Raw genomic sequence first — 11,517 nt, forward strand, 5'->3', positions numbered from 1 at the left:
CGTTGCAGGTTGAAAATTTATTTTGCATATGATTTTTTCATATCCTGTCCTTATTAAAACATCCATGACTACGGATTTTTCCATTAAAAAATTATTTATTATAGATTTATAGTATACATGACAGTATTTTAAGTATCAATGTTGTCTATCTATCCATGTGTCAAAATATATTTGTTTTGAACTTCTTAACCTACAAATTATCACTGAAAACTTAATTTCAATTACTTCATAACTCTATACTTACATATTTTCTACTGGAGTTTCAGCTCGTTATTATTTTCAACTTTTCACTTTACTATTACAATGAAAATATTACTTATTTACTAATATTTTGCTTATTTCGATATTTATCAGTATTATTCTAATGCAAATAAACACGCCGGCTGTTTAGCTTCTGAAACCGCTAGGTGGCGGCACGAGCGAGGCTCCAGCGATATGTGGTGAGTGTAGGGGGCTGACCGTGGTATTCGCATATATGTATGGGTATTCGCTCACTACGCTTACTCATCGTATTTATGAAGTTATTGTTATCCTGGTAACTAGACCGCAGCGCAACTGGTGGTGCCGCTAGAATCTAAATTTGCACTCGCTAAGCGACACGAATAATCGTGGCTCCCAGTAAGGGAGTTTCCAGACCTGTATATAAGACCGTGCACTATGGTCTAAGGCCGTGTTCGTAAATTGACTGACAGTACCGAAAATTCCCTAGGACAGAGTCAGAGCTATCTGCGAACTTGGAAGCGCAAAAGAGATAAAGGATTGCTGACAGTACTGTCAGTGAATTTTGGAACACGGCCTAAATGGAAAGCACCCAGTGTGGTTCTTCCTGATCTGTCACAATAATTAATCTCAAAATATATACGTGTTTATATTTATTTTGTGAACGTCAGGACGTTAAGGGCGCAACTAGTTAATGCTTAACCTTAAGAAATTGAGCTAGATTGGTCAAAACTGGTTAATGCGGATTTTTTGGGCGAACGCGCATACAACATTTTTGCCCACGTTATAGTGAGAAAAACTGGAACACGTGTGTCTTGACCTGTATAATCTAGGGACCTTGGGCTTACCCTAAGGCTGCGCTGCTCCAAGTGGCGGAAATGAACACTACGCTTTGCCATATTATTTGAGTTACCCCCCACCCTCTGAGTTCCCAGCCTGTATGAAAGCATCCATTGTCATACGAAACTTTTGGCGTATTCTCACTAATTTTTTTGCCCACGCGTGCCTTGACTTTCCTAATCTAGGGACTTTGGTACGTCAACCTTCAGAATCACCTTCTTGCCTTCATTCTTATATGCCTGTGGCTTAAATTATTGAATATCTAGTTTGAAGCTACCACGCACCAGATCGGAACAAGAAAAACAATAATAAATTCGCTTATTTACAAAATAATAAGGTAAAAATCAATTTACGTATAAATAGTTGAAATGTTAAGGTGGTGATATGCTTTCCAAACTTCATCCGTGGAAAGTATGTATCACTTAATCAACAGTAGTGTTGTTTCGTATAGTCTGATCTAGGTTTGACAGAACCTAACCAATCATTTTGTCTGCATGTGGATACAGAATGTTATAATTTTGCTTGATCCATATTTAAATTTATCTTGGGCGTTCTTAGAAATGTTTTTATCCGCACTGGCAATCGTTAATTATACTTATTCGAGCATCCGACTTCCCTTTAACTTACGTACTCTAAAACTACAAGGTTAATTTCCTAAGTTGACACGAATTTTGACGTTCGTTTGTTTTCAGATGAGCCGCAAAGAAGCACTTTCTCAATTTATACAACAAATTCATGGCCGACCAGTTGTAGTAAAATTAAATAGTGGTGTTGATTACAGAGGTTTGTTTAAAAGTAATCTAAATACTTCGTACCCTAAAAATGAGTAGACAGAAATTCTGTAAGCTAACATTTTTGTTCTATACACCTATCTGAAAACTTAGCCAACAACAGTGACTCGATTATACAACTGTACTTGCTTATTGTTTTCCAAGGAAGATTGAAACATTTTGATTTTATCCAAATACAAATTCTTGATGATAGGTATAGAATTAATATTCCTACCAAGATGAATTCACCAATGAATGAATGTTTTAAAAAATGCCCCGACTGAATGAACAACTATTATAAAATAACTGTATACAGGAATGCTTTTCTATAGATTGTTTATTTACTGATGAATGTTCATTCACTGGTACGGGCACTCTATTCTACAAATCTGAATTTCCACCACAGTTTTATACTTTTATAGCAAAAGTCTATCCAAATGTAAAAACGACAATAATTTTCAGGCGTCTTGGCATGTCTTGATGGGTACATGAACATCGCGCTTGAACAAACAGAAGAGTATGTTAATGGACAGTTAAAGAATAAGTACGGCGATGCCTTCATTCGAGGAAATAATGTGCTGTACATAAGCACACAGAAACGAAGGACATGAAATGTGAAATTCCAAGTATCGAAAACTGATCATATATAATTAAGATAACAAAAGATATAGAAGTAAATAATGGACTGTCATATTACATTTCCTCAAAATAATATTTATTTGTAATACATGCTGTTCATCTATTTCTGTACCTAACCACAGACTTCTGCCATTTCCGGTCAGATCCGACATGACGAATGTATATTTTGGTTGTATGGAAGTCATTCCACATCAAACAGTACAGTTTTGGGGCACAATTAACATTGATAATTTCAAACTTCACGAAAGACTATAAATATGTTGGCGTAGTTCCGAAGTAATTCCTCTTAATATCATTCCCAGTTACTCATACTCCAAAATTTCAAGAAAACGGTAAAATAGTCGTGCACGAGGAATTTCAAACCGTCGTATTTCCGGACCGATTCATCGTACAGAGTCCAGATGGAGCTCATTTCAAAGCTAATAATATTACCCTGAAGTGCATGTATACGAATTACATGAATTTCACTTCTCTCGTGACGAAACTGTTTTTTCATCACAATTATTCGAAGGGATTTTTCACCATGATCTGCATTACCTAAATCTCTGAAAAAATACTAGTGTGTTCCTCATTTGATTTCCACTAAAACGTTATAAATGAATTTTTGCAAAACAATATGGTGTATGTAAAAAATTAGAAAATCTGGTTCTCTTTGTATAGTCTATGCACCGTAGCCTATATGCACAGACGAAGATTCGGTAAAGTCATTTAAAAAGGTTGATTTCATTAAATCCCGTAATCACTTATTATTTACAATACTATAATAAGTATACATTCTTTTACAATAAACAAAGTTTACGCAGTTATTTTGATTTCTGATCGTGGCATAAAATCAATGGGTCCAACAGCGTTCTGCGATTGGCTTTGCTAAAAATAAATTGTTGCACGCAACTTCCCTTCTTTTTTGAGTCAACTGACCTACGATCGAACAGAAAAATATTGTCGATGGCGCCAAGAAGATATACTCTTAGGAAAACAATAAAATTGGCAAATTAATCATAAATCTTCTTCAAGTGCGTAGCAGATATATGGTAGCAGAATATTTTAAATAGCTGAATTTCGACGATAAAGTCTTAACGCGATTACAGTTTTGGTATGAAATTTGATAAAACACAAAAGGTACAATTTTCTCATTTCAATATCTCACAACCACAGCAATGGCGGGTGAATGCCTGCTTCTGCTTATGTGTACAAAAAGTGCTACACGAATTTTGGAATTCTCTTTTTTCACGTTCGCCCCATTGTTTCTCCATCACGAAAATTTCAAGATCTATTGAAAATTGGACAAGGAACAAGCTGGTATTTATTTTCGAATTTTGGATCGCGTGAGTCATGGTGAAAAATTCACCAAATATAAACACTGCCGTCCAAAAGTTTGGGTACACCAGTCGAAATGTCTTGCCGCACTCAAAGATAGATAGCGAACTCAAAAACAAAGATAATCAAACGTTCCAAGCGGTGGTTTAAAGATGACAAATTCATTTGGCTTTTTTTTGGCCCCAGTACGTATTTTTGAACATGGCCGTTTTCCCGCTATTTCTTAGCCGCTGGAAATTAACTCCACATCTTAGGGACAAAAAACAAATACCGAACAAATTGTTGAAATATTTGAAAAAAAATTTTGAAAAAATTGTCAAAATAATTTGAACAAAAGTATTCAAAAAACAGTTTAAATAACTTTTTTTTTTAATTCTGCAAAACTTGTTGGAATAAGTTTAAAAAATCTGAAAAATGGTACTCACTTAAAAATGAAAAAGTAAACAAATTCTCTTTCTTGATACTTTGTCCCATGCAGACTCCATAATTCTCAAATCGAGCGCCTCCACTCATCAGAGTCTCGACCCAAAACTACTTTTGAAAAATTCAAGCTACTCTAGTGTGAGCCTATGCAATTTTTTACCTTCTTGACATTTTCTCTGAAGCCCCCTAGTTATTGAATTACAGCTTTTTCCTAAAGCATGTCTTTATTAGTTAAAAATACAATACTGGATGAAAAAAAAATCGTACAAAATCTCCTGAAAAATGAAAATGTAGGTTCTATCCTTTTCAAGTTTACAATAGAAAGAACCGAGGAAACATTATTCCCTAAGATGTGGGTTTAATTTCCAGCGGCTAAGAAATAGCCGAAAAATGGCCATGTAAAAAATACGTACCGGGGCTAAAAAAATTTGTAGAGAATTTTCTACAAAAGCCGGATGGAGTTAAATTTATCCTCTTTAAAACGCTACTTGGAACGCTTGATGATCCTTATTTTTGATTTCGCTATGTAATTTTTAGCGCGGCAAGAAATTTTGACTGGTGTATATACCAGTATATACCATGGAAAATCGTGTTTGATTACGAGGAAAGTGACACTGATGCACATGTCCTGAAGGTAGTTTTTATTTATCAGATTTGTAAATCACACGATCGAATTCAGTTTATTTTTTTGTTTATAGTTCAAAATCTTTCTGTAGTGAAACGAAAAATTCATATTATCATTACTTTTAATAAATATGAATAAATATATTTTATAACAATAAAGCATTATTGTTCCTCCCTTTTTCATTACAGTTTTTATACAATGTTTTCCAATTTTACGGCTCATAGGGCTAAAAATATTGTTTGCATCACGAGCATAAAACGATTTACACCCTCGTCCAATCACGCCGATCACTTGGGGTTTTACGCTCTAGATACGTAAACTACTATTATAGTCGGCAATGACTGAAATTGATTAATTTTACCTCGAAATTTATAGAATCGTCTGTAATAAACGGAAGAAATCACCTCGAAATATAAAATGCAAGTGGTCATAAGCCTGGATGTTTTCACGTGGAGTGACCTGTGATATTTGTAAATTTTATAATATTTAAATTTAAATACAGGAATATTACTTTCGTGTGGCCATATCCACAGATTAGAAATTGTACGATCAGGTCGACAACACACCAATCTAAAGACGGTTATACACATTTTGTTATCAGTCATGATATAGGAGGGCTCTAAAAATAAAACTTGTAAATGTGAAGGGTCTTACGAGAGATAGGTTTTTACTTCACAAGATCATAGTCCGAACTCCCATTCAGACGATGCATTTGAACCTTCTCTAGTTAAATATGCATACACCTATATTCAGTCTCTAGATGTATGGGGCATTCCATGACATCTCGATCAAGATTCTACGTCGATGACTCACATTGGTTTTATAATTTATTGTATGAAAGTACATGATGAAAAAAGCGATCGCAATTTCTTTTTAGAATTTTTCGAACCAGCGTATCTGAAGTATGATTTAAAACTTGTAAAAAACGCACTTTCTAAACTCTGAAAAACTTCAGAGAAATCTTACAAAATACAAAAAAAATTTTGATACCTATTAGAAGATCTCATAATTTCAAAAGATAAATTTCCTAGAGATATTTTTCAGCCCATATTATAACGAACTTTTATGTTGATTCTTATCCCAAATTGCAATCCAATAATGATATTTTATTTTTATTTTTCCTATTTATCTTTTGAAGTTATGAAATCTTCATCTTCTAATAGGTATCAAAAATTTTGTGGTATTTTATAAGATTTTTCTGAATTTTGAGAGTGTTTCAGAGCTCAGAAAGTAGGTTTTTTTCAAGATTTAAATCATACTTCAGATACGCTGGGTCAAAAAATTCTAAAAAAATTGCGAATTCGTTTTTCGTCATGTATTATCATAAAAAAAAAAAAAATTATAAAACCAATCTAAGACATTGACTTAGAATCTTGATCGAGATGTCATGGAATGCCCCATATGTATCAACCGGTCTAGATCGTTAAGCATGTGAAAAAGATCACTCGTTATTTCACGCCGGTAAATTTCCATCTTCTACGTCATTCTTATCAAAGTTGCTCCGAAAAACCTGATTTTATTTGATTAAATTTCATCAAGTACATCGCAACTATTGTCATAAAGAAATGGGCGTATTAAAAGACTTCGAAATACAAAATAGAACACAAATTTTCACATTTTGGTATGATTTCTTCGAGTAAGAAACTTCGTCTTAACTGTTTTTACCTGATTTCAGCAGATTTGAAAAATTTGAATTAGTATTCAATTCGGGGCTGCTATTAGCTGTATTACTAGATTGTTGAAATCTCAGAAACTTACATTAGTTAACAAATGTATCGATCTTAATGTCCCATATTTCACTCTCTGTATTGTGAAGAATGTAGCAATTTCTAAACCAACCTGTACGCGGAATACTACAGATCTATTCTTTGTGAAATTACTATTGATAATGATTAATTAGTAGTTTTAAAGCGGCATATTGTACAGTACTTATGGTGATGTAATGCTGTATTATTGTTTTCTAAAAAAAAGTTTAGAATAAATAAGTGAAAGTGCTTTGCATTATTTTAACAACAATCTTACTTTATCATTGGTTAAGAACTGTTCGAAAACTTCATTTTTCTTGATCGATCATTTTTATATGGAAATTAAGCGAAAGTGTTCGAGTTCCAATGTGAGAAAATTAATATTTATGATGAAGAACATTCGTTGAGGAAATTTTAGTAATTTTATTCAAACAAAACGCCGCAACATAAAGAGGACGTAACGAAATTTCGCCGAATAAGTATTGTCCAGTAGATTACTTTTTTAACTTGCTCTAAAATCATTTTGAAAAAATATGCTCGGTAGAGAATTTCATTCCACATCTTTTTTCAGAGCAAACTATATTGATAATTTTTATAGTTTATGAAATATTTCAACAAAAAGCCGTTTAGAGGAAACCAAAATTTAATGCGTCATAACTTTTTTAAATATTCATATTTCTTTTTGAAACTTTCACCTGATAAACTTGAATTATGATTATTGAAAAAGTTGTGTAACGACCGCGCTCGTAGAAAAATTACCAATGCTCTTAAACAATAAGAGCTAAGAAGCTTCCACAAAACTTCTTCAAAGTATTGTGAAAATGTTGGTATGATGCAGAAATGGAAATTTTAACTTTCGTCACACAACTTTTTCAATTAAAAACATAGAAAGTAAATTTTGATGAAATTTTTCGAGAAAATTGCTATTTTGTTTGTATTTGATGTTAAGGAATCTAATCTGGCTTAAAAGGCACGGAATATATCCAAGTTTATCGGGTGAAAGTTTCAAAAAGAAATATGAATATTTAAAAAAGTTATGGCGAGTTAGAGTGAAAAAAGTATTAAATTTTGCTTTCCTCAAGAATGGCTTTTTGTTTAAATATTTTATAAACTACAAAAATTATGAATACAGTTGATTTGAGAAAAAAATGCGGAATGAAATTCTTTACTGATTTACCGATACTATTTTTTTAAACTGAGTTTTTAGCAATTTAAAAAAATATTCTACTGGACGATGCTTATTCGGCGAAATTTCATTTTTGTTGCGGAGCCCTCAATTTATTGTTGTATCAACACCAAATTATAGCAATATTTATAACAATATGTTGTACGGGTGATTATAATGGAAGAAAAATGTAATACATACTAATTTTCTGTTTCGAGCTACAAATTCATTGTTATTTTGTAATCCTAGTTTTTTTCAGTCATGCTAAAAAATGAAAATAGTTGAGTAACTACAACCAAAAATTATTATAGGATGTAGGTGACTAATAAAATTAAGAAAAATTGGAAACTTACCTATAATAAAATTTCAGTATGACCCGTCCAATTATGAATTTATAGTCCGGAAGCCAGTGATCTTTCTTCACACACCCTATTTATAGTAGTTTCAGGTCAATTGACGATGTTTTTCAAGAAATCCACAATCTGGTTCTTGATTTCCGATGCAATCGATGAGTGAAAATTTTAAACTCATGCTCCTTATTTTCACAAAGATGAAACTTGTTGTACTATAATTACTAATATCCTAAAACTTCACCAAAAATGCAGTCTGGCTGGTTTCCGGAGTTGAGAAATGAGTCTGGCAGACATTCGAAAATCATTTAAAAAAAAACCTTACGTAAGGCATTTTTGGAAATTTGTCGAATGGATGTTGTACAATTGTCAAGAAAAGCAGTCTGACTATCAATCTTCATCACTAGCGTCGTTGTCTTAAGAATCATTTCCATGTCGTCCAGCATCATCTTCATTTTCACCTGTAATAAAATGGTTTTTATAATGTTTATCAAAATTTATCAACTTGAATGGAAAGCAAAATCAAACTGCCCTAAACAATGTATACCGGGACAATCTGTTGAAGCTTGAAAATCAACTACGCATGAGCCAAATAATTCAATCTCATTGGTCGGCGAGATCTTCCCGCAGCGATATTTTTGTCTGCGATGCAGGGGGCCAACGTACACAAAATGCGTACTTTTGAATTTTCAAATAGCATGAGCATTAAATTCCGACCGTTCGTTGAAGAATCAATTTTTGCGACACAATAACAAATGCTTGAGAAACTTTTCCGAGTCACTACTTCAATTATTTAAGATTTTAACCTCGAAAATTCGTATCAATTACATCGCAGCCGGAAACAATTTGACAGCTGAAAGTCAGGATGGCCAGCCTGCACGAACAGCCGATAAAACTCGCGCATGCGCAATTGAACTTCAAGTTTGAAAAGATTTTTCCGGTATAAACGTGACATGATCAAACAGAACCGAGGTACATTGTGAACTACATACAATGCCAGAATATTCGCGGAATTTAAGTCTGGCGAGGCTTTGATGATTCAGAATAATAGCCAGACTGTCCTTTTTATGGGCGCTAAAGTGTAAACTATCATTTGGAAAGAAACGTATTCGTGCGAAATTAAGACTGTACTCACTGTATAGGCGCAAACGTTAGTAGAACAATCTTGCGAAAATAAGTTCAATGCATACACGTTTTTTTCACTTTTTCAAACGCCCCCACACGTTGAATCCATCGGAACTGAATGGCAAGACTATTAGATTTTTTGATAAGCATTAACAATTGAACTGAAAAAACCTTGGTTGTTGCATGCGAAAATAAGTTCCAAAAATATTCACTGGCTCCCAGACTATTACAGAAATGACAAAGAGACGTTGAAGAAAACGCAGATTTTGATGTACATACTGTAAACCATTTGTCATACTTTGAAAATTTTTGTGAAAATTGTTCATTACCAATTATCGAAACAATTGAGTGGTAACTTGTTGGATCGCGATTTCGATTTATACTTTTGTTCTCTACGCTTTTCCAATGGCTGTGGAATTTTTTCAAATTTTTACAAGGAGAATTGTAACGCGAGGAGCTTTTCGAAAAACACCACTTTTCGACGTTATTTTATATAATATATAGACACATATGGAACGTAACTGATTAGAATCGAGTGAAAACCACTCGTTTTATAGAGCTTTATTATGCGTTCGAATTTTAAGGAGATCGAAAAAGTCTACAGTCTCACTGACGTGTCCTTTAAAATAATGCTATAGTCACTGTTTACCGAACGCACTAAATGTCACTTATTTGGATTATTATCAATGCCGTAGTTAGCTTAATTCTATATTCAATGCCGAATAAGAATGCCCCAAAAAAGTTTTGGTTTACTCACAGTGGTGCTAGAAAATGCAGATCTGTAATTGGTAACCATTTATTGTCGGAATTCATTTCCAGTCCTTATTATCGCATGAGAAAAACAAAAGTTTTTGCATGTTTTTAATCGACGTTTCATGCAGAATTGCGTTGACGGCGGCATGTTCATGTCAGTGCACTTTACTCTGTCACTAAGAACTGACTATAGCATCCTCCTAATCAAAAATGTTGGTCAAAAACACAGCTGACCGTTTGACCTTCTCAAATCGAATACGTTCCGAAGAGAGCTTCAAATTTGCAACATGAAACACGGGTTTCGAAATCTTCGTGGCTTAATACTTTATGAGGCAGATCATTTTTACATTACCATTACGTGAGGTTCAATGTTATAAATAATAAACAAATGAATTGTACTGCAGAACTTATGTCAGGCGTTCGCTCGTTTGCTTCGCGCCGACACGAATAAAAATGTCTCGGCGGAAGAAGGGAGAGAAAGAAAAAGCCTTGGCGATGGCTATAGATCTATAAGTACGGATTCGGATGCGGTCGATGAAAACTCTCCGAGATACCGTTGACCCGTTTTTAAACGATGATCAACCACCAGTGGCAGAGGATACAGTCAGTCTCTACCGACTTCGTTGAATGTCACTTATTTTGGCGATTGTCGGAGGTTACATCACATTGATCAGAAAAATCGAGGCTAGTGCAATTTTATACGCAAAAAAAAAGAGAATAATTTTTTGCGTAATAATAACGGCAGACAATGTATTCCTGTAACTGGATCATCATTGAATTGCGGGAATACATTTTACGTTACTCTCGCGTGGCATGTAGAATTACGTTACATTGTCCACGGAATTTTCACAGCAGTGATGGGTTACAGGCCCTGATGACAGTCAAAATAATTGAGATTTTACTCGGTCGGTAAAAGAAATGACCAGAGCATCTTTTAATACGAAATTATTGTGATTCTTAGATCCCGTCTAGCGACCTCAATATTGCATGAAAACAGTCTCGCGATTGCGTATTTTACTCCAAAATATCTCAGTTATGCACGTTTTGGTCCCTAAAATGCGAAAAATGTAGGAATAATAACACGTGTCAAAAAAACCCGACATTTTTTTAACGATTTTCGGGATATGATTAACTTTCCTGAATTTCACTGCAAAAGAGCGATCCACCGTTGAAATATGAACCCTTTCCGTTCGTTCGTTTATTTAATATAGGAAGAAAAAGGGTGAGTCTGCTCAGTCGGTAAGGGCAGGAGTACTACATGACCTTAGGTACCGACACCACGAAACAGGCGGACAACCGGCATTCGTTTGTGGCCAAATGGATCTGCAATTCGAGCTGCAGACGACGATCCGTGCAGCACGTGGCGCGGAACCTTAAAAGCCGGTGGTTGCCAGTGGTTACAGCCCAAGATAGTTATTTGTTTTCTGATTGGGAGGAATCATGGCATGATGTGGTTTGTAGCGGGCATTTTAGAACCGCTGTATGTACTCAATCACCTCTGTGTGTACTAGTATCAGGTAAGCCTTGCCTTGTGGGGGCACGAGGT

General features: G+C 34.4%; 1 protein-coding gene across 1 annotated transcript; it reads left to right on the top strand.

Annotated features, from left to right (window-relative positions):
• Window positions 1-1,239: 1,239 nt before the first annotated feature.
• Window positions 1,240-4,458, top strand: LOC124309420 (U6 snRNA-associated Sm-like protein LSm6). The gene is made up of 3 exons (XM_046773079.1): window positions 1,240-1,396; window positions 1,752-1,842; window positions 2,292-4,458. Exons 2-3 carry the CDS (start codon window positions 1,752-1,754, stop codon window positions 2,438-2,440), a joined length of 240 nt encoding a protein of 79 aa, XP_046629035.1. The 5' UTR covers window positions 1,240-1,396; the 3' UTR covers window positions 2,441-4,458.
• The last annotated feature ends 7,059 nt before the right edge of the window (window positions 4,459-11,517 follow it).

The sequence above is a fragment of the Neodiprion virginianus genome, chromosome 7, assembly GCF_021901495.1.
Source record: "Neodiprion virginianus isolate iyNeoVirg1 chromosome 7, iyNeoVirg1.1, whole genome shotgun sequence".
NCBI lineage: Eukaryota > Metazoa > Arthropoda > Insecta > Hymenoptera > Diprionidae > Neodiprion > Neodiprion virginianus.